Below are 22,491 nucleotides of genomic sequence, written 5' to 3' on the forward strand. Positions count from 1 at the left end.
CCTGTCGAGTATCCCGTATTATCTCCATTATCTGCCGTAAGCCGATTATTTTACTTTTTTTTTCTTCTTCTTTTTTCCCCATCCCGGCCTCTGTTAAATACGACCGAGTCCCTCTCGACTCTGGTCATTGTGGGTTCTCTCATTGTAGTGAACATCACACAGACAAGAGCCTCATTTGCTTGATATAGCTCAGCAATGGCAACAGTCGCTAAGAACGAAGGCGCACCAGCGCCTCACAACTCGTATGGAAATGCAATTGTCAATGAGTACGACATGTATCCTCCTCATCATGGCATGTCGACGAGGGAATATTTGGCTACGCGTATCTCTACGCTGAAGCCTCCTATGGCGAAAGCACCCAATCCAATTCGCTTAATTAGAATGTTGAATCGACATCAATGGGCTTTCTTTGGTGTCGCATTTTGGGCCTGGGTATGTCTGACCGTTTTTCCCATCCTCTTCTTTCTTTGTGTTTATTATTGCTGACCATGTTCGACGATATGTTGTATAAATATAGACGTGGGATGCTTTCGATTTCTTCACTGTATCGTTGACAGTTGACGACTTGGCCGAAACGTTCGACAAGTCCAACACGGACATCACATGGGGCATTACGCTCGTCCTTATGTTTCGATCTGTCGGCTCCATCATCTTCGGTATCGCGGCCGATCGTTACGGTCGGAAATGGCCCTTCATCGTAAATAACCTACTATTTATCGCACTTGAATTGGTATGTCGCACATTTGCACATCACTTACATCATGCTTCATGCTCCCCAGAAAATCCCATTGGAGGGTTCCACACCCAAGAACACCCCCATGAAGTTACCTCGTGGCGTGGCGTTCCTTAGGCTCGGGATGCCAATCACTTATCCCACAGCTTGGCGTCGCTTGGCGCAGCGTTGGCAAAGCTTCATTTTTGTGGCTCCTTGTAGTTCCAGCGTCGCGTTTGAACGATATTCCTCATTTTGAGAGATTTTAAGAGTAACTTTGGATCGCTAACTTACGAATCGTAGGGAACCGGTTTCTGTAATACGTACGGTGAATTCCTAGCTTGCCGAGCTCTCTTCGGTATCGCTATGGGCGGTCTTTATGGAAATGCCGCAGCGACGGCTTTGGAAGATCTACCGAACGAGTCGAGAGGTTTGATGAGCGGTATCCTTCAACAAGGATACGCTTTCGGTTATCTCCTCGCTACAGCTTTCGCCCGTGGTTTGGTTAATTCCACACCCCACGGATGGCGTCCTTTATTTTGGTTCGGCGCCGGACCCCCTATCCTTTTCATCATCTGGCGTTACTTCCTGCCCGAGACCGACACATACGAAGAACACCAGGAAATGCGACGTGCTAATGGAAGTATCGGCAAGACGTTCGTCCAGGAGGGCAAAGTTGCTTTGAAGCATCACTGGATGTTACTTACCTACTTGGTCCTCCTAATGGCTGGTTTCAATTTCATGTCTCATGGTTCTCAGGACTTGTATCCTACCATGCTGAAAAACCAGTTCAACTTCAACGCCGACCAAGTAACCGTAACCCAGGTTGTTGCAAATCTGGGAGCCATGTCTGGAGGGGCTGTTGTGGGTTTCTGCTCGCAGATCTTCGGTCGTCGTCTTAGCATCATCGTTATGTGCATCATCGGAGGTGCTCTGCTATACCCTTACACATTCGTCTCTAACGAAAGGATTATCGCCGCCGCATTTTTCGAGCAGTTTTGCGTCCAGGGCGCCTGGGGTGTCATCCCCGTGCATCTCATGGAGTTATCGCCCGGTGCATTCCGAACCTTCGTTGTCGGTACCAGTTACCAGCTTGGTAACCTTGTCTCGTCCGCCAGTTCCACGATCGAAGCCACAATTGGAGAGCGTTTCCCCCTCCCGCCTAAGGGTGAGGTAAAGCGATATAACTATGGCATTGTTGTCTGCATCTTTATGGGCTGCGTTTACGCTTACGTTATCCTGTTAACCCTACTCGGCCCTGAGCATTTGAATAGGAGCATGGATGTTGCCCATGATGCCGACGCGGTAGAGGCAGCTGGTCAGGAGAGCGTTAGCAAAGCCGTTGCGCACGGACATACCGGCCGCGAAGCCTCCGCAAGCGAGGATGGTGACCCGGAGAAAGGAACCGTTACTCATGCTCCTTAGGAGTAAATTTGCAATGGCTCGATTATGTTTGGAAGGGCACGGATCCGTGCCCAGAAGTGGCATGCCGATGAGTGATTATGTTGGACCCTATATAACAGGAACCGCTAGCAATTGTCATTCATTGATGATCGTGTTTGAATTTTTTTTTGGATATCAGTTTTCCAACAATTGAAACTTCAATCGGGATATTATATTTGGATGGAAGGATAGGGCCGGGATCGGGTTGATACCATTGACTTAGCATAACGATACCAAAGTTGTCGTTCCGTATTTACTTCTCGACGATAATGACTGATTGATACCATTCGAAATAAGATTCGCTATTAGTTTACAAGTACATAACTCATCTGGGAATAAACCCATCCTTTGTATTATCGTTATGGTGCTACAAGTAAGCCGGCACGTTATCAGGCGACATACTACATGCGAATTGGGGTTACATGTACGGTATTTGCGCAATATCTTCTTGTCATTGGTACGACCATATTGTCTTGGACAACGAGAACTTAGGCGTAATTGTATGGCTGGCAATCTCTTGGCCTCAATTTCTGAAAGTGATTATTGTCATATGATGGGTGTAACTTTTAGACCGAATAAACCTTGAAGATAGACCGAATGGTCAGCCCGGGTATTGTTCGTCTTGGCTGTCTTATGTTGAATCTCGGCGCCCAGAGGGTAGCCTCTTGCGTCATCCAAACTGTCGCGGGGAATAGTTTAACTTGTAGCCATTATTTACATTAGTTAATATCTCTCTTATAGGTCTTAGCAGGGTGCAATTATAGACCGGCTGGCTTGAAATCTTACCCATGTGCTCAACGATCTTATGTTGGGTAGTATTAAATCCGAGCACTTTTGATACCCGTTAGATTATTCATGAAAGGGGTGAATTTACAACACAACTGGCTGCCCAGTACATATCTAAGATTATATATTGAAATCTTTCCTAACGGCTCCCCGTGAAAAGTTAACCTTCGTAAATCAATAGCCAACTAAGCCTCGACTGAACTACAGAGTACATAAAGCTAAGCAAGCTATAACCTTATATATAAGTTCACTTAGCTTTATAGATTTCCTTCGGCTCATATTAGAGGTACGATATGATTGGTTAATAGGTAAATTTTATAACCTACTTCTTCGACATACACGTAACACGAACATGATTACCCAGATGGGCACATTTACCTTTTAGATATCATAGCAGCTGATCTTTCCGGTTTATGATTGGCTCTCAGTACAAGTCTCTATTGGATGTGTGGCTACACGTACAGATACGATAACCACCCCGGCTGAGAGACAGGTTTTTGAACTCGGCATTGACGTCATATAACCAAATCAACCTTCAGCTCTTAACTTGTTTATGCCCGGTTTTTGGGACCGACCGAGTATCAATAACTCTTTTTTATGTGAGTATGAGGTTAAGCAATTCTAGATATAGAAATTTAAGTAGTTGATCAATACCTATTACATTCATACAAGTCTCGAAAAAAAAAAAGAAAGAAAGAAAGAAAGTCCTAGTGTTCCAATTACCTACATCTCAATTTATTTCATCAGATATGGAAATTAACCTCCCCAATATTATCGACGCCGCCATGCCGAATCGCGGTAATAGGAACGTAGGAATCATCTCGTCTAACCTTGGTCCCAATCACAACGACCCTGGTTTTCTATCTAAGGACTTTCCACATTCCCCCCCAAAGCTGTATATCACTGCCGAAGACAATGAATTCGATCTACTCACTCTTAATGAATGGAGGAGTGAGGGGTTCAACGTCGAGTATATCCCTATGGGCAACGGCGGTAATGAGTATCGAATGAAGGTAGAATCACTGGGCAAGAGCAACTTGGGTCCCTGCGAAACCTATGGCATCGTTGGTATGTTCGCGGTCTAGACAATCTAAAATACCGCTCTCTAGTCTCCGGGTTTTACTCCCTAAGAGCGATATAGCGTGTATTGTTTTCTGACACGGTAGTCCAGCGTATGGCGATGCAGCCAGCTTCTGCTTAGAGTACTTCCACGTACTCGATAATAATCCCGAGTTCAAGCTCTGCTGTCTCATCGCCTACTATCCCACGCGCATCCCGGACACGCGTACCAAATTCCCGGGTGGTATTCATGTGCTTGTTCACCTTACCACCGGCGAAGAAGTTGGCATCGTGAAGCAGACGCAAATTGTAGGAATCCAGGGGAAGAAAAGGACCGATAAACGGAAAATCGATCGTGGCATGGGCACTGGCGGAACAATGCAAGCGTCATATCCGAGCTACACCTACAATGCAGTACCTGGTTTTGCGGAACATGACCTGGATGAGTTCGACAGAGTCAGCGCAGAGCTTAGCTGGAGCAGAAGCCTAGCAACGGCGCAAAGGGCATTTCGGAGAGATGCCGACCTGGAAAAGGTGCTCGAGCAGAACGTTGAAAGTATGTGAAAAGCTTACCCTTATTCCTTCATGATGACTATCTGGCCCCGTTCGACAATAAAATAAAATGAATGAATGAGATGGTGACCCTAATATCGCTAACATTGATCAGGTAAATTCTACAACCACCACTTACAACAGACCTTGTCAACTTATACGACCCACAAGAGCCCTCATGTCACCTATGTCCCTACCTTAACTGGAGCCATTGGCTCGGAAGAGCTCCAGAGATTCTATTCCGAATTCTTCATTAACAGGAACCCTGAATCCATGAAACTCACTTTGCTTTCGCGTACGATCGGTTCCGACCGAGTCGTCGATGAGTTCCACGTCTCTTTCAAGCACACGCAAGAAACGCCCTGGATACTTCCAGGGGTGCCTCCGACTAACAAGAAAGTCGAAATTCTCATAGTAAGCATCGTGACTTTGCGGGGAGGCAAGTTATACCACGAACACGTCTACTGGGACCAGGCCAGCGTACTAGTGCAAGTGGGTTTATTGGATCCGAAGGCAGTGCCGAAGAAAGCTAGCGATGCGGGAGTTAAGCGGTTGCCAGTTATGGGGAGGCGGGCGGCTAAGAGCGTACTGGTCGGCTACGACGAGAGTGACGAGGGCGAGGCCACGAACGAATTGATACCCGAGTGGGATGACGACGCCGATGACGACGTAGGTAACACAGCAGATGAGGGCGATAAGAGTAACGGTGCCAAGACTAAGGAGGTAGAAAAGGATGAGGAGAAAAGAGAGGGATTGGAGGATGAGGAAGCTGAACAGTCGACACCAAGTCAAGAACAGCATGAAGATGCGAAAACACAGGGCGACTAATAGGACTTATTGTGTTGACTAATACAAGCCTAAGATGCTACCTGTTAGAAGAGATTAGGAATTTGTCTCAAATAATGTAAGTTTAGATATATCAATAACTAGTTTGTACTGGTTTCTAGCCGCCGATCTTAAGCTCGACTTAGGTCGTTCATAATATTATTAATGTTGTTTTCCACCGATGAATTCTTAAAACAACCAGGACGCCACACCAGGGGGAAATAAAGGCACGGCTCTAAAGAAGTGGCCGATCTACATGGACTTACATTAGGGGTTTAGTTAGCAAGATGATAGGTCTGAAACTGGATAGCCACCAGGTCCAATTAATAGTTTAGAAGCAATGCGTACTTGTATGTTGGTTGAGGTCTGTTCTCAGTTCTCATAGGCCATGCCGAGATGGCTTTGGTGCATCTTATAGCCGGTGTCTGCAAGTTTTATATGTAGGTGCCTACCTACCTAAACTACCTGTCATTATATCAGACAATACTAACATTCTAAGTAACTAAAGTGTCAAAGGCTAAATGTTGATGATAGTTATACGTAAAGTTGAATCATTTTCCTTATTATTTCTTAAGTAGGATAAAGCATACCTACAATTTATGTTGTATACCGGCCTTACTGGAGGGTTACTGGAGGGTGGGGTGCCGAATTAGAAGTCCATCAGCCGCATCGCGCCGGGGTGGTTATAATCGGGGTATCGGAGACCGTCTCGCTCGATTCGTTTCAAGTTGGTAAAAGTCTTGGACGAAACATAAATATCTGGGCTTATTTATGCATCGTGAAAGCCCATCTGCGACCATAGAAAAGTACCTACATAAGGTAAGCCACGGATTCATAAGCAACCAGCGCGCATAGGTACATGGGGTAGTTAAGCCAATTAATTCATGGTACAATACCTAAAACGTGGGATGTCTTTAGCTATTATTGGTATTATTGGTATTGTTGGTATCCCCTGGTATGATAAAGGACCCGGGCCAGCCAGATTTCCCCATCCCGATGCCGAGAGTCTGCCACACCGAATCGGGCGTTTATCGAAACGAAGGCAGGACTAATACCTAGTAGAAGAAATACTAACTACTTCAACTACCGTGATAAATCGTGCTGTCGTGCCGGATCGACAGGGGCGTGGCGGTTTCCGACCGGGTTGTGGGAGGGATGTCTGTTTTATAACCCTGGTGATCCGCGCTTCTCGGTCCCATCGACCGCTTGACATGAACTTATTTCATGTATGACGGAACAGTCAAGACGAAGATCAATCGCACTGGCCCTCTCCCTCTCGATACCTAGACCTTGAACTGCCTGACAGGGCCACAGAAAACACGAAGCCCGGTTCTCTCTGTGTTCACCGTGCTCTAGCTGTCAGGCTGTACAGAGCTGTACAGATATCGATGCGGGCTCCCCTTGTTATGCTCGATACGTACAACGTAGACAAACGTCCATCTGATGATGATCAATCGCTTGACGCAGGGACGAGCCCAAGTCGACTCCACTAAGAACACACGGTGGACTATTACCAACCGCCATCGGTGCGACATGATCATCGCAAGGACGTTTTTGGAAGAGATAAGTAAGACATGTACCGCCGTGTGTTTTACGACGAGATGTTTCCTTTCTTTCTTACCATCTCTTTTTCTCATCCCATCTTTAATCATCCGACCAGACGCTGCCGGCAGTGTCTTTTTATCTTTCATTTCATTTCATTTTTCTTCCATTACCTTCTCTTCATCTGCTGTATTTCTTATCTTTGATACTATACTACTTCTTTCTCTTCGTGGGTTTCTCTTTTCTTCTTCCGTCAAAATGGGTATCGGGGTACTAGAGGATAGATATATGACCCGGCCGCCGGGGACATCGAAGCTTGGCGAGGAACAGGGTCCGTCCTTCGATGCAGGTCAGTTACGAAAGCTCTGCTTGCTTAGCTGTCCGTTATGCCCCATGCTAAAAGATGCCTTTTAGCGAGTACCGACGATTTAAAGAGAGATGGCGACATCATCCTGGTTCCGCAGCCGAGCGACTCGCCTAATGACCCCCTTAACGTCAGTATTTTCAATTTGCAACACCTAAGCGGTCGAGGACTAATGAACGGAAACAGTGGTCGATGGTGCAGAAAAATTCAATCATGCTCATTCTCGCCTTCAGCTCCGGCGTTACGACCTCGTAAGTAGGCCCGGAGTTATAGCTTTGAGCTACACAGAAGATCTAACGTGAGCAGGCTTGGGCCGATGATTTCACCTGGTTTGGTGATAATTAGTAAACAGTTCCAAGTCAGTCCCGACATGGTATCTACATTCATGGTCGGGTCTATTCTTCTGTTTACGGGCGCGGTGACTTTCTTTACGGCTTCGGGAGCAAATATCTGGGGGAAGAGGCCATTCTTCGTGATATCTACACTATTGCTGTTGATATCAAATATTTGGGGCACTTTTGCAGATGTACGTCAAGCCATAATGTCTTCACCTTTCTTCGCTGTCTCTACTAAGACCCTATACCCTATAGTCCTTCCCCTCGTTGGCCGCTATGCGTATCTTCCAAGGAATCGCATCCGCTCCCCTAGAGACGCTGGTAACGTCAACAGTTTCGGATTTATTCTTCGTCCACCAGCGAGGATTACGCTTGTCATTATGGGGAGTGATGTTAGGAACAGGTGTTTTGCTAGGCCAGATCATTTCCGGTTACATCATCGAGTCGATGGGTATCACTGGTACCTTTGCTATTAGTGCGCTTATCTTCTGCCTGATATTACCCCTTATGTATTTCCTAATCGTCGAGACTACGTACACGCAGTCGCGCAGCACCAAGTTCGGCGAGAAGCGCCCAGGGTCGCGAGCGTCCTCGATAGATAGTATGGATCTCAAAGGCGATGACCCAGCTAGCGAGCCAAAGGAAAGTTACAAGAGCCAGCTCCGTCTTTTCCGCGGCCGATTATCTGACGACTCCTTTTGGAAGGGTGTGGTTAAGCCATTCCCTCTCATTTGTTTCCCTGCCGTCATATTTTCAACTCTAGTCTACGCATCTTTCTTTTGTTGGCTCTTGATGATCGGTGTCTTGTCTGTCAACATTTTCTCCGCGCCTCCGTACAACCTTACACCGGCGCAGGTTGGACTCACCAACATTCCCCTGGCCATTGCCACATTAATCTTCTCGCCACTCTCTGGATGGATGGCTGACGCAATCCCCGTTTGGATGGCAAAGCGAAACGGAGGGGTTTTCGAGCCCGAGTTCCGCTTGGTCCTTATGCTCATTGCTATCCCGTTTAGTACAGCAGGATTTATTGGGTTTGGATTCGCTTCTTCCGAAGGTTTATCCTTAACCTGGTGCTTAGTGTGGATTACGATGCATTCGGTAGCCGTGCCCTTCGCTTCTCAGGCATCGATCAGCTACGTTATCGATTGCCATACCAAGGATGCCAACCAGGCATTTGTAACTATCAATTTCGTCAAGGCGGTTTTAAGCTTCATCGCTTCGACCGTTGGAAACGGACTACTTGTCAAGTTTGGCCCTAAGACCCTATTCATCGGAATCGCAATGCTAAACCTAGGAATCAGCCTACTCACTATTCCTAGTTACATCTACGGCAAGAGACTGAGGAGCTGGGTGGCGAGGAGTGAATGGGCGAAGAAAATTTGAACGGTGCAATAACAACATAAACGTATTCCCTGATGTGTTGGATCTAGGCTTGTATTGCATAGGATATTTGTTGACGATCGACTTGATTTAATCCTGTATCTCGGAGGTCATGAGAAACGAACGGTATGATGCGAACGGCTGGCCGAAAGTATTGTCCCATGTTGTGGGAGAGATATGGATGTCAGTAATACGCATTAGCCATTCTAATTCTAGCAAGCTTGGAGCTAAATCTCGACATCACAAGTGATCACGCCAACGTGTATAGGTACGTTATTCATAGTCCATTAATACTAACATGGTGAGTTAATAGCAACGAAATCGTCGAGGTAGCTAGGCAAGGATTTTAAATAATATCGACTCAGTCATTACATCACCGCATCGATAGTAAGTTATTAGCATATATGAGAACAAATTTTATTGTATATAACATAGGAAAGTGCATTGTCTAGACCCGTAAGGTATACCTACAAGCTACCTGAATATGTTGTAAGTCGCCGACTTAACTAATAACCGTTTCGGGACGAAACCGGTTGAATACGGGGAATAGGTGTGCTCGCTATGATCTGCTATGATAAATATAATTGTCAAAAAAAGCATCATCCTCCGCCTTTTCAAAACATGTCCAAGGGTCAAAGTTGGGTACGGGATACAGTCAACCGTATTCCTAACTCTTTAGAATTCCAACTTCCTATGCCTTTCCATGAGGCCGATGGCGGTTACGGTTCTCCTGGTTGGCCCCGAGGCAGTCGCCACACTGCAATTCGCCGTCCTCACGCTGAAGCCGGCATCGACACTCGCATTTGCAGGCTTTGTACGAGGGCTCGTTCTTGCCCCATAGCTGAAGCTTCTCGCATCTAAGGCAAAAGGCCGGCTGTGGTTCGACTGAGATGCGAGAGCCGTTGATATAAACCATGGGTTTCCGCGCGAGGTTGGGGCACTCGCACTGAGTGCACGCGCAGCGACGTCGGTTGGGGTTGTGCATTGTGTCTGCGGTGTGATGATCTTCTAGTTCAAAATCGGGTAGTGGATGATTAGAGTTGAGGAGAGTCTGAGTGTGCATTCGAGATACAGTTCCGTTCAAGTTGTCAGTCTGTTGGGGGAACTGGGTGGCTGGTTGGGCTTCATATAGCCCTGGCTGGTTTGAAGACTGGCTAGACATAGCGAAACAAGATCTTTGTTGTTAGGTTCTCGTTTTGTTCGTAAAAATAGCCCTTGAGATATTTGATCTCTTTTGTCCTTTTTGTTATCAATCTGTGAGGCTTTGACTATTCAGGGGCGAAATAATCTGATTGTGATTGCTGGTACCTGATTGTTCGATTTGCCTGGGGGCTGGAGATTCGAAAATATGAAAGAGAGTACTTTGGTTTCTTCTCAATGCCTGGAATCATCGAGGGGAGACGAGGTTTTAGAGATACTTTTCAGTCAATTGACATTATGACATTCTAGTCGACTGTACAGAGTTCAGGAAAAGTCACAAATCTACGCTCGACCCCTTTCTCGTATTAATGGTAACCGAACAAAAGAAAACGTAATATCACGGGCCAATAACTTATGTATGCTTTAAGCTCAGCACTATAATATATATCTTTCGTGAATTTCGTTTCCCCCAAGGTATTGGATTTATATATTGCATTGCTCTTGCTGAGGAAACGGGCGTTCACTTTGTAGGGATTCATTCATGGACGTATGAGACTCGGACTCTAGTTGTATGTAGGAATTAGGTTACGCAAATTCGTATCAATAGGTACTTGGCCAGGAGGGATTATTGTTTAATCACCTAGTCTCACTTTTAGATCGGTCATTGATCACTTTAATATATAGGCAAGACAATATACTAATATCAATATAGATTTTCAAATAAAGCTACAACTCATTACGCTCGCCATCTAAGTAGACTGTCCTTGTCGAGGGTATTAGATATTAAAGTAAACCATCACCTCCAACCTTCTCATTGATGTTCTTACCAACCTTTTCTAGTAATGTTTTGAGTTGCTCGACGTCCTCTCTCAGCTTCTTGACCTCTAACATGGTAGGATCCTCCTCGACATTAGATTTACTACTAGCAACCTTCTTTGCCCAGCCCTCGCTTTCAAAGTCAATCTCGTTTGCCATCTGTTCCCATTCCTCTTCAGTATCATCGTCTTCCTCGCCCCTCCTCCTATTTCGACGGATGTCCTTCGCTGCCCTAACTTCAAATAAGGCAGAGCACAAGAGCAAGGGGGAGTATATTACTCCCATTACAATGTCATTAAGGCGTTCGTATTGCTTCTTGGGCATCCACCACTCGAAAGGAATGATTAAGAGGAATATTTCGATCAAGTTGAACGGGGCGATAAAAACGTTCTCGTCCGGCGCACGCACGAACTGCATGGTCTTCTGAGAAAAGAGCGCCAGAAATTCATCGTCAGCGTTGTCGTAAATATCCTCGTAAGCACTGTTGTAAAGTGCAATTAATACGTTTAGCAAGATGACCATGACGACGAATGTAAAGAGATAGTAGAGAATGATTCCAAACGGTGGGCTAAAACGTTCAAACCCGCTGAAATCTGGGCTTTGCATGATGGCATTGGCCATAGCTTGCAGGATGAAAATCGTATCCTCTCCTGCCATGTCGTCTGCATAATCCATGCCAATAAAAGCTGTGCAATATGTTAGTCGCTCCTCATACATCCATCTGCTGTATACGTACCTTGCAAGAAACCGATAACGACAACAATTAGCAAAGCGAAGAAGATGAGGCTTTCTTTCATCATCACCTTTAGCACGACAAGCATCGCTCCGAAGAAGCGAAATGAATCCATATAGAGGAGAAGGCGGATCCAGAACATAGGCGCCGTAAACGCGAGGAAGTTATACGAAAGCTGGTTGAATTTCTGGCGGGAATCGTCATCTGGTGAGTGGGTAAAGGCGACTATGCGCATAGCGAGCGAAACCATCAGTAGCGAGTATAAGGCATTGTTGAATGCGTTCCAGAAGCTGAAAATATGGTATCCAGCTTTATAGAACTTGGCTAATTCATCAAAGAGGAAGCCAAAGGTGAAGACGTAGAGTAAGATCTCAACAAAGTCCAGATCACCATCAGGGTTAATGGTGTTGATCGCACCAGTGTAGAGAGCCAAGTAAACGAACGAAATGATTAGTTGAAAGGCGTTTTGATACATGGGCGCTCGCATGCGGTCGGGATCCAAATGAGGTATGAATGTAGTATTGTCACGATTCTTGTAGTCGACAAAGCTCGCGGGATCATTCTCATCCTGAACGAGCCAACCTCTCCAAAGATAGTTGATACATTTCTGGTAGCCCGAAGAAGCAATTACACGCAGGGCATGAAGATCGACAGCTTTCTCGATAACGTTAACAGGTGGGGTCTCTTCGCCGTCGACGACGATGGAGTAGCGCTTAAGCAGAACAGACTGTAGTAGATAAGGTATATCATCCTCAGACTCGATTATCTGCTTCGCTATAACCTCGCAAGCGACAGCCCGGACTTGGTGCAGGTCCGCATCCCAAAGCTCGACCACAGCTTGATGTTTAAACCAACGTTTGACAACTAAGAGGCAGAATACTACACATGAGCCATTCTCCGATCCGCCGGCTTCTTTTGCAGCTTTAATGACTTTAGGTGTAATTATCTTGCTATGGGATTGGGTAATTTGCAACTGCTCTAGTTCGCATGGTACGCACTGTTCGATAAGGTATCGGAGGCGGAGGGCAACTTTGGTAACTTCTGGAGCGGGAATGGCAGATTCGACTGAGTCGTCTCGATGAACGGGGAGGACTTCATATCGGAGAGCCCGACGCGTGTTAGCCCAGAAGCTCATGTCCGATCAATTATAGAAAACACCTAAGGGAACAAGGGAACAAGGGAACAAGGGAGAATATAGCCAGGTAGAGAATTTGACATATGAGTGAATCGACTTACGTCGACGACGAGAGTCATGAAATGACCAGTCGCGATGGCCGTTCGACGGGTGACGATCCCATCCTAGGAGATTCCTCCAATTGAACCTTCCCATAATCGGTTTATTGCGCAATCATCAAGGTACTGATATTTTGGAAGTGTCGTCCCGGCCTCGAGATAGTCGAACCTTGTGTGTATGATTATGGCTGGTTATAGGGAATGGATAAGTTGATTGCGATGAGGTCGTTAAACTATGCAAACAAAGAGGGGAAATAGGTGTAGCAATACGGAATACATGTCCCTAGGTAGCCTATGTACCAATAAGAAACGTCAATGAGGTGGATTGACGTCCCCCAAAAGCAATGTCAAATGCGGAATTTCTTGATTTTATTTTTTTTATCTTGGTCCGTGATGTCGGCCATGTCCGCGATGCGATGCTCTTTGGTTGGAGAAATACAAGTTGTTTCGCAAGTCGCCATGACGTTATGCTGCCGCCCAGGTGGAGTACCTACGTATTGTACAGGGGATGAGGAAATCTCGCATTGATTCAAATACTTACTATTAGAATTTCTTGGGCATCCACATTGGATAAATGCTTAGTTTACATGGCATATTTACATAAATACCTCCAGTTCGTCAAAACAATATTCTTCGGGCACGTCGGATTCATCTCATGGCAGCAAACCTTCTACCTACCTCTTACAAGCATTTCCACTACAAACATTTCCATCGCTTATTCCACAAAACAGGCGTGAAGGCTTGCTGCCGAGCTATGACTATGATTAATTATCGGCCGTCTAACTCCAGCCGATGGCGCTGCCTCAATTTCTGCAGAATCCCGGTCAAGCAACGATAAGTTTCGCCGGTATGAGAATTCTATTAAATAATGATTTAGAGGAAATATGCCTTCCGAAGGTATGGTCCCGACGATCTGGAATTCTGCCGAATACCTACAAACATGCCGCGGTCTTTTTATGACTTCCAAAACTACGGGTCTGGGCAATCTTGTTAAGCACGAATCGGCTGTTGTATTTAATTTGTACATCTCCATTGACCTAGGTCGATTTTGTTGAGGTGAGGCTTCGTGGGATTACCCAGTTGATTGGATGACAGTATCGGTGTAGTGCTGCAACGATGCAGATATCCAATGTATGGTCCTGCATACTGCCCGCCGTAAAATGTGGGATTGCAAGGAAAATTTTCTTTCCTCCATTGAATATCCCGCGACTCATCTCATCCGGGAACGTAAGGAAGCAACGCCGCGTTCGGTGAGGGGCATACGGGATGCGAGAGTAGTATCCCACTGGAAAGGCTGCTTGATCAGAGATCAGAATGTACCAGCGGCCTTGTCCAAATACTGCAAGTGATGGGCCAAAGTTCTCAAGTGGCGTTTACATCCGGTGACTCCGAAAACCGTAAGTCTGACCCGAGCCGTACATACGCAGCCGGTTAGCTCCATTTCTGTAAAAGTCATTTCTGTATAAGTCACGATTTCAGCCTCATATCCTTGCCTTCTCGTCCTTAGAATCTAATACGCGCACCAGAGCTGGCTGCCTACCAGATGTTTCTCAAATTTAGTTGGGAAAGACATAAGACATGATAGAAGCGATCGATGCGGCCGCGTACAAGACTACCTAACATACCAGTGCCATAATGCCTACTAGCCTACTGGCGGCGCAGCAAACTAGAACCACGTTCGTATTGTACAGCATGTAAACCGCAATAGACTATCACCAGCACCAGCACCAGCACCAGCACAACCAGCACAACCAGCACAACCAGCACTTATTAGTACCGTTTACCGTCGATCGTATCATATGCTTGCTATGCGTGCCTAGCGTGCCTAGCGTGCCTAGCGTGCCTAGCGTGCACCCATGTTCCTAACTTACTATTCACTTATATGCCGTATTATAGATATTACAGCATTACGCCTCGGCGAAAGGTCTTACGTATGTATTCATTAGTCTTTTAGTTTAAATGTCGCATCATTGGTCTTCTACAAGCGTTCCATGGATGGTTATGTGGCGATGGCTGTACGTAGGCGGATAGGCTAACATGGCCAACATACACACATACCGAATTATATGTAGCCTTAGAGCGGGTAGTATTATAGACTGACTGAGCGGCTTAAACTATTAGTGACCGGCATGGCAGGGCGGACAGGTTTACCGGAGTGATCTACAGGCGCATGAGGCAACCACGCGGCCACAACCGTGGTTTTACTCAACCTCTTCTTCAACAAGCATATCAAATAATATGTACTACCACATTATAACTGCTATAGTTGCATTTGATGTTTGTTAATACCCATTGTGGGTACGGATTACATATGTTGAAATGCAGGTGGTCCTAGTTTATGTAGCCCTATACGCAGTTGGGGTGGGTTACGCCAAGCCTTTTATTGCATTAGATACAGATATATGTTAGGTTAGGTTAGGTACTTTCTAAATTAGGTACAATACCTAATTATTTAAGCCATCATCGTGAATTGCACTTACGTATGTAAATGTGAACTAGCATGGTGGGGTGAATCGGGGCCTAGATTTACTTCCTTAGCTGCTTAACTGGACGGATATGTAAAAGGTAGGCAAGGCGTATGTTAAAACATTAAGAGGTTAGTAGGTAATTACATGCAGTTCAACGTTGAATGTGGCCAAGATAATAGATTTATTATTTTATGCATAAGACGTGTCTGGTGGCGTCGATCTCACATCCGCAGATTCATACTTACATGTACCTACGGTACAGAAATATGCCGCTATTTCTCTTCCATACCTCTATCATATAGAAATTAGGTATCACCTATAATCCATTCTCATGGAATTCTGGGTACATGAGGTAAGTATTCAGCTACAAACCCCTGTCAACGGTAGGCGACGGTAGGCGACCATCGGTATCAGCGCTACTTCCATTTCCTTATAGGTAGGATATTGCTTCTCCCCAGGAATCGAAGATGGGATAGGCAGCAGCAGCGGCGCTAAGGTTGTGTATCCAACCAAAAGGTGCAAGTACATGATATTGATTTGAATGTATACTGTAAGATAGCTCCTGCACATATTATACCACCGCATGCGCCACGCCGCTGCCTACTTTTAAATCGTACAGCTGAAGAAGTAGTGGCCATCGGGAGTCGCCCTTTCTTGTTCCAAAGGGACTGAGGGACCGCAGTTGCCGTTCTTTGCTGTTCTTCCGTTATCCTTCCTTCTAATTTGTCTGTGTTCATTTGCACGTGCAGACGTAGTGCCTAATTCCCAAGTTAACAGATTCACCGCCGTTCACACTTCTTCTCTCCATCATACCATACATATATCCAGGCTACATACGTAGGTATCGTCATCTGCGAAACTCATCCTTGTGTCTCCCCTCCCCCTCCCCCAAGCTCGTTCTGCCTTATCACTACCATAGTCTTACACCCTCCACACTTCTTACATATATTCATACACACATAGACGCCTCTCTGCCGTGGCATTCTTCATTCTGGTAACTCTTTGTTCGACTTTGGGTATCAGTCCGTCATATTGGCTCCTATTCTAAAACTTTAGTAGAGAGACATAAGACATACACGTTATCCTCAAACAGTTCGGTACATAATACATATACCTTCTGCTTGTGAAGCTATTTATACTTATATACCTCTTACCATTGTCCACTCCCGCCATCTTCCAACATCATCCACTTATCCATTCGTTACTTCACTCTAGCTGGCCTCTTAAACACTATCGGCAATATCCGTCGTGTGATAGGTGCGTAACGTCTCATTGTTAATACCATTGGATAGAAAAGAAGAGTTATTTGTACTGCCGTGTACAGCGTGGCGACTGCTGTTGGACTCAACACTGGAAGAAAAAGGCGACCCAAAGAGATCTTGACAGTTGGCACTGTTAATTACACGACTCATTTCGCACACTTTGATTCCTATTTTATTGTACTTTATTGTTTTCCCCTTGCTGACACGCTGTATTTAGGTTACGGACCAGCCAGTCATGATCACCCACGACTTTTGAAGATTCTAATTGTGCCCACAGCAAACAAACAGAAGCAGGAATTTTCCCCGCCTTTCAGCTTTAGGCCATTCTATATTGTCTTCCAGCTCATTTAGCCCTTAAAAATCTATTTACTTGTGCGCTCTTCCTAGGCGCATCTAATTCTGGTACCTCATAGAACCCTGAACTCCCTACGCCGGGGCTGTCTAGCAGATATGGCCTCCAACATGGACTTGGAAATCGAATCGCAGGAAACCAAAACCGGCCATTCGGCAGACCGTCACGAAGGCAATTTCCCTAAAAGTGACGACACCAAAGCTCTTCCAGTTGAGAATGGCCTTGCAACCGCTCCCCCAGACGCCAGTAAGAAGACCAACGGATTAAAAAGTGAAAAAAAAGCCCCTGGTAAACACGATAAAAAAGGCAAGAAAGGAAAGTCTGGTAAGTCCAAGAAGGCATCTGCCAATAGTGAGAGTTCTTCTGGCAGTAGCGAGGACGAGTTTACCAACTCATCTTCAGATGAGTCCACCGACACCGAGTCCGCGTCTGGGAGCGAAGAGCGTGCGAAAAAGAAGGTTCAGAAGAAGCGCCAGGATCTCCGGAAAGCCAAGAAATTGATAAAGTCATCTAAGACGGCCACTAAGCAGTCAAAATCGCAAATCAAGGCTTCAGAAGTCAACACTAGCGATACCGATGCTGGGGATGAAGATGACACTCATCTCGAGAAAAAGGCGGGCATCGGCGAGGTCGCGGAACGAGAGATTGCCTCAATGCGATTGCAAATTGAACAGCTTTTGGGTCATGTAGCATGTTTGCGCCTCAGCCACAACCCTTCCGGTGGTCCTGCCACTTCTTTCAACCATCTCGGAGAGCTCGTTGGTGGTCTTAATTATAACGGGTATCAGCTTCCATCCGGTGGTCCTATGGGTTACCATGATACCTCTTCCGATAGCCGATATGCGCAGACACGAAATGGACGACTGGGGAACATGTCGGAAGGTATGCATATCATGAATAGGGGTCGTGGTCATAACATGCCACCCACAGGTCAAGGAAAGCGGTTTAGCTCCAAGGACCTATTCCTAGACAGTAACTCAAGCCGCAACAAGGAATCTAAATCGAAGAACGGTCATAATTCCAAGCCAGTTGCGCAACGCCTTGAGTTTAAACGCGTGGATCAAGTCTGGGACTCGCAGATCCACAATTACAAGCTCCAAGATACGGCTGAGAATGCCAATAGCTCGCAATATGATGAATACCTATTTCATGTGAGGAGGACCTTTGACTGGGAAGGAAAATATAAGACGACCATCGTCGATATCAAGAGCAAGCAACTACGAGAGGCCCTCAAGGATATCATCGGAAACGTCAAAGGTGTCAGTTTGGTTGAAGAGACTCCTAAGCTAGACCCCAAGATGCTATTCTTGTGAGCTACTTTCATTTTATCCTATTTCTAAATTGCTAATCCCAGCCACAGATATCTTGAAGATATACGTACGTATGCGAAAAACCTCAAGGATCTTGAGCCGGAAGGAAATTCACGGAAAGAACGTAGAAAGGTTCAGAAATGGATTGACGAAAAAAGGCGCCATCTACGGGTCCTTATTAAATACATAGACACAGACCATGCCGAGACCAAAAAGAGGTAAGCTATTAAGCGTTCTATGTAACTGTTGACGTAGTTTGCTAATATGACTATCAGTCTGTATCCTATGCTAGAGAACGGCCTTATCACATTTGATCTTTTATGGGCTCTCTGGAAGCCAAATACGCTTGCGTATACGACAACGTATGGTTCTGTCGATGAACCCCGCGTCTTCAAAGTAGAAGTAGCCGAAAAACACTACAGTATTGTTAAGGGCGAATTTTACTACATAGAGGGCAAGGTAGGTCTCCCTCCCCTATCACAAAATGTTATCTCTGAATTGTAGACTCGATCGCTAACATTAAGAGCACAGTACTTCGAATATGACGGCAAGCAGTTCGGATATGGCAGCATGTCGGAGGAGATAACCGAATTCCGTGGTGCTCGTAGGATTACGAGTTTGGGTTGTTATCCTCTTAAATACCACAAGAACGAAGCTCAGCTATGCCAATATCTTATCGAGCGTGGTAAGAAATTTGTGAGCCTTGGTGGTGTGCACTATAAGGGTCATCAAGGCATGGCATACCACAAGAAAAAAAAGTCTGTAATCAAGGTCAATATCAATGGCCGGATTATGGTTGATCCAGCCATCCATCGCCGTATAAACCCCAACTACCCGGTTTCCCTTGTACGGCCCAAAGATCACGACGTTCTGAGCGACACCGACGATAGCGACGATGAGGCTGAAGGTTGTGGGTGTGACTCGGAAGACGATACGGGGGGTGATGCCGGCCTCGAAGGTGTTGCTGGAGACGACAGTGGCAACATTAAGTATGTGACCAAGGTATACAAGGACAATAAGGGGAATTTGTGTACGGTGCGCGTACCCAAAGATTTTGTTGACACAGAGACGCCGAAAGAGAAGCTTGATCAAGTTCCGAGCAAGAACGAGGGCAAAGATGAGATTGCCAAGAGCGAGGAAGTGGATGCTGGGGAAGACGGAAATGCCTTTACCCTGCCGGTCTTCACCGACGAGGAATACTTGATTGCCTCACCTGTCGTCCTAGGATTTGCGTTTGCCGAGAAGCTCTGGCTCGAGTTCACCGTGTCTGGCATCAAGGAAATTTCATGGAACGAGCACGCTTACGACTCATTGGTATTACAGTCGAACACCAAGGAAATAGTCAAGGTAAGTGATGAAGCTTTATTTTCCATCTATTGTTAGATATACACAAGCAGCTGCCTAAGCCGGCCTCTGGAGTTGTTGAACTTTTCGCTAACTTGGAATCCCAAGGCTCTGGTGGAGTCTCATAAGTACCATCCAGCCGCAAGCATCGATGATGTTATTCAGGGCAAGGGCAAGGGCTTGGTAGCTGTCCTGCATGGGCCTCCTGGGACCGGGAAGACGTTGACAGCAGAGGGTATAAGCGAACTCCTCAAATGCCCCTTATATATGGTATCAGCTGGCGACCTAGGAACAGACTCGCGCTATCTTGAAGCAGAACTGCAGAAGATCCTCGACATCTGTCATGCCTGGGGCGCCATTCTCCTACTTGATGAGGCTGACGTATTCCTGGAGAAGCGCAATATGCAAGACATCCACCGGAATGCGCTCGTTAGTATCTTCCTTCGGCAGTTGGAATATTTTCAGGGCATATTATTCCTCACCACGAATCGTGTGCAGGTATGTATCCTCTCACGCCCCTCCTATCCGCATTGGGTGAAAGGGAACTGACGCTTAAATTACTCATTTGTAGACTTTCGATGACGCCTTCCAATCCCGAATCCACATTGCGCTGCGATATGACGATTTGGACGTGAAGGCGAAGAAGGCTATCTTCAAGATTTTTATCGAACGTGCCCGAGTAGTGGCAGGTATCGACCTGATGCCGTTCGATGAGGAGGATTACACAAGCTTGGCACGACACAACCTAAACGGTCGGCAGATCAAGAACACAATTGGTACTGCCCAAGCACTTGCTGTCAACAAGGGAGAGCCCCTCAGTATGCGCCATATTCGCGAGGTCCTCAACGTGCAACAAAACTTCGAGCAGGACCTTAAAGGTGGCAACGGGTACCAAGAGGCCATGCATAGCTACCTTTAACGAGTTTCTAATATACATTTATGGTACGGGGAGTGGTTAGTATATGGAAATGAGGGTATAAAGATGCAGGTAAAGAAGCACGTTTCACAATAGCACAGGACAGCTTGCATTCTAAGTCGGATATATTCTCTACGGTCTTCCATTAGCTTCTTCTTTTTTTTTGTTTCACTCGGATCCCCTTTACCTTTATCTGGCTTTACCTTTATCTGGTTTAATCGCGCGTTGTTCTTCTTCATTGGCATTATTGGTCAGCGAGTACTCCGGGAGAAGAGGAAAAAGCTTCAACATTTCTAGATATTCAATCAATGGTTCTCTTGCGGATAGATATCAATACGAAGCGTATTACGGTGTGTATAATTTAGTAAAGCTACCTCATATCTCTTTTATCCTTAAATTGTGTGTTAAGGTGAAAGCATATATCGGCTCGAGAGGTTGATATATACCTTGAGAGGTGGTTTAGACAACATCAATGTTGAGCAAGTCGTATATGAGATATCATTACAAGTCAGTAAAAACGACTTGAAAATGAGTAGGTTTACAGAAGTAAAAAAAAATAAGTTAAAAATAAGTTCTATTAATTTAACAAATGCTAAATTGCCAAAATGCCATGGTATCGTAGGCCTTGTGATATATCTAGTACAAGGCCCTTCCCTCGTGAACGCCGACCCCAATGCAATTAGACATCGATTTCGGAAACAAACAGCTAAAAATCCATAGCGCTCTCCCCAACCCCTTCGTCTTCCCCGTAGTCGTCATTGTCTCCCGCGTCGAAGTAAGCTTCCGCATCGTAATCGCCGCCCTCGTCATCGCCGTAATCATCGTCTTCTTGCGACATCTCTTCTTCCTCCTCATCCAAGTCCACGTCCTCGGCATTCGCGGGATCATCGTTATCACCGTCCTTGATCGCCGCCGCCTCGATGCGCGCCTTGCGCTCCTCCTCCGTCTCGTCCTCGTGCGGGCGTCTGCGCAGGCCGTTTACTCCGGTTCCGGTTCCCTCGTCTTCGCTAGCAAACGGATCGCCTTCTTCTACTACTACCGCCTTGCGCCTAACGCCCCTCTTTTCCCGCGACGCTTTGCTCCCTAAGAACCCGCCCTTAGGCCCGCCTGTATCCTTCCCGTCCAGCGTGGCCCATAGCTCCTCGGGGAACAGGGCGCGGACGTACTCGTGCTTGCGGGCCTTGAGGTCGGGCAGGGTGCGCGTCTCGTCGGCGAACTTGTGGCTGTACATGGGCACGGCTTGGAAGGGGTCTAGGGTGGCGCGGTTCTTGACGGCGTAGCGCGCGTTGATTTGCGGCTGGCCGTAGGCGCGGCGCACGGGATCGGCGGGCTTGGATGATGCTAGATCGCCGGTCGTGCTGGCTAGGTGGCGGTGGGTGTAGAAGGGGGTGCTGTGGAAGGCGCGTCGGAAGGCGACGAAGGAGGCTATGGCGCGGGCTTCGGAGTCGTCGAGGGGGGGGGCGATAGGAGGGTTGTAGGATTTCTAAGGGGGGGATTGCGATGTTAATATTGTTTGCTTGGACATTGAGCCTTGGTAGGTAGGTAGGTAGGTAGATAGGTAGATAGGGCGAAGGTGTTGGCATACCGGATATGTGTCTTGGGGCTTCTCATTGAACATCAGACCAGGCTCGTCGGCGCCAGGCATTCCTTGAGGCGCGGCCTTGCGACCTGCTGCGAAGCCACCACGGCCACCGCGGCCGCCTCGACCTCCTCTACCACCGCGACCTGACATTTTGGGGCATTAAGCGGCCTCTTCTTTAGAGACTTTGTTTGTTGGATACAGCTTGTTGTCGGGAGTGAGTTGCGAAATTGTGACTTATTTTAAAAAGGATGAATTTAGAGTCAAGCTTTCAAAATTTCGGCGGGGACTTGGTGGAGACTGTGGGGACATACATTAGGAGGTACCTGGTATCAAT

At 46.5% G+C, this 22,491-nt stretch overlaps 7 protein-coding genes across 7 annotated transcripts; 4 read left to right on the plus strand and 3 right to left on the minus strand.

Moving 5' to 3' along the window:
- Window positions 1–28: 28 nt before the first annotated feature.
- On the plus strand, window positions 29–2,327 carry F5Y00DRAFT_139047 (MFS general substrate transporter). Its single transcript, XM_048004334.1, has 3 exons — window positions 29–432; window positions 518–730; window positions 1,016–2,327. The coding sequence occupies exons 1-3, from the start codon at window positions 196–198 to the stop codon at window positions 2,135–2,137; spliced, it is 1,572 nt and encodes a 523-aa protein (XP_047862608.1). The 5' UTR covers window positions 29–195; the 3' UTR covers window positions 2,138–2,327.
- Window positions 2,328–3,726: 1,399 nt separating this feature from the next.
- On the plus strand, window positions 3,727–5,380 carry F5Y00DRAFT_254457 (uncharacterized protein; the record flags this gene model as incomplete). The annotated part of the gene is made up of 3 exons (XM_048010168.1): window positions 3,727–4,009; window positions 4,113–4,556; window positions 4,668–5,380. 3 exons carry the CDS (start codon window positions 3,727–3,729, stop codon window positions 5,378–5,380), a joined length of 1,440 nt encoding a protein of 479 aa, XP_047862609.1.
- Window positions 5,381–7,177: 1,797 nt separating this feature from the next.
- F5Y00DRAFT_264296 (MFS general substrate transporter) lies at window positions 7,178–9,004 on the plus strand (the record flags this gene model as incomplete). The annotated part of the gene is made up of 5 exons (XM_048011630.1): window positions 7,178–7,268; window positions 7,334–7,413; window positions 7,470–7,534; window positions 7,590–7,809; window positions 7,874–9,004. 5 exons carry the CDS (start codon window positions 7,178–7,180, stop codon window positions 9,002–9,004), a joined length of 1,587 nt encoding a protein of 528 aa, XP_047862610.1.
- A 688-nt stretch (window positions 9,005–9,692) lies between these two features.
- Window positions 9,693–10,163, minus strand: F5Y00DRAFT_264297 (uncharacterized protein; the record flags this gene model as incomplete). Its single annotated transcript, XM_048011631.1, has 1 exon — window positions 9,693–10,163. One exon carries the CDS (start codon window positions 10,161–10,163, stop codon window positions 9,693–9,695), a length of 471 nt encoding a protein of 156 aa, XP_047862611.1.
- A 675-nt stretch (window positions 10,164–10,838) lies between these two features.
- F5Y00DRAFT_243279 (uncharacterized protein) lies at window positions 10,839–13,392 on the minus strand. Its single transcript, XM_048008650.1, has 3 exons — window positions 12,927–13,392; window positions 11,694–12,782; window positions 10,839–11,643 (listed from the first exon to the last, which is right to left on the minus strand). Exons 1-3 carry the CDS (start codon window positions 13,018–13,020, stop codon window positions 10,925–10,927), a joined length of 1,902 nt encoding a protein of 633 aa, XP_047862612.1. The 5' UTR covers window positions 13,021–13,392; the 3' UTR covers window positions 10,839–10,924.
- Window positions 13,393–16,945: 3,553 nt separating this feature from the next.
- Window positions 16,946–20,964, plus strand: F5Y00DRAFT_139136 (uncharacterized protein). The gene is made up of 6 exons (XM_048004335.1): window positions 16,946–18,314; window positions 18,366–18,533; window positions 18,591–18,774; window positions 18,847–19,662; window positions 19,768–20,157; window positions 20,231–20,964. The coding sequence occupies exons 1-6, from the start codon at window positions 17,104–17,106 to the stop codon at window positions 20,576–20,578; spliced, it is 3,117 nt and encodes a 1,038-aa protein (XP_047862613.1). The 5' UTR covers window positions 16,946–17,103; the 3' UTR covers window positions 20,579–20,964.
- Window positions 20,965–21,132: 168 nt separating this feature from the next.
- On the minus strand, window positions 21,133–22,442 carry F5Y00DRAFT_139153 (DNA-directed RNA polymerase III, subunit Rpc31). The gene is made up of 2 exons (XM_048004336.1): window positions 22,161–22,442; window positions 21,133–22,058 (listed from the first exon to the last, which is right to left on the minus strand). The coding sequence occupies exons 1-2, from the start codon at window positions 22,305–22,307 to the stop codon at window positions 21,282–21,284; spliced, it is 924 nt and encodes a 307-aa protein (XP_047862614.1). The 5' UTR covers window positions 22,308–22,442; the 3' UTR covers window positions 21,133–21,281.
- Window positions 22,443–22,491: the final 49 nt, after the last annotated feature.

This window comes from Daldinia vernicosa (genome assembly GCF_022497035.1).
Source record: "Daldinia vernicosa strain CBS 139.73 unplaced genomic scaffold F5Y00scaffold_41, whole genome shotgun sequence".
Classification (NCBI taxonomy): Eukaryota; Fungi; Ascomycota; class Sordariomycetes; order Xylariales; family Hypoxylaceae; genus Daldinia; species Daldinia vernicosa.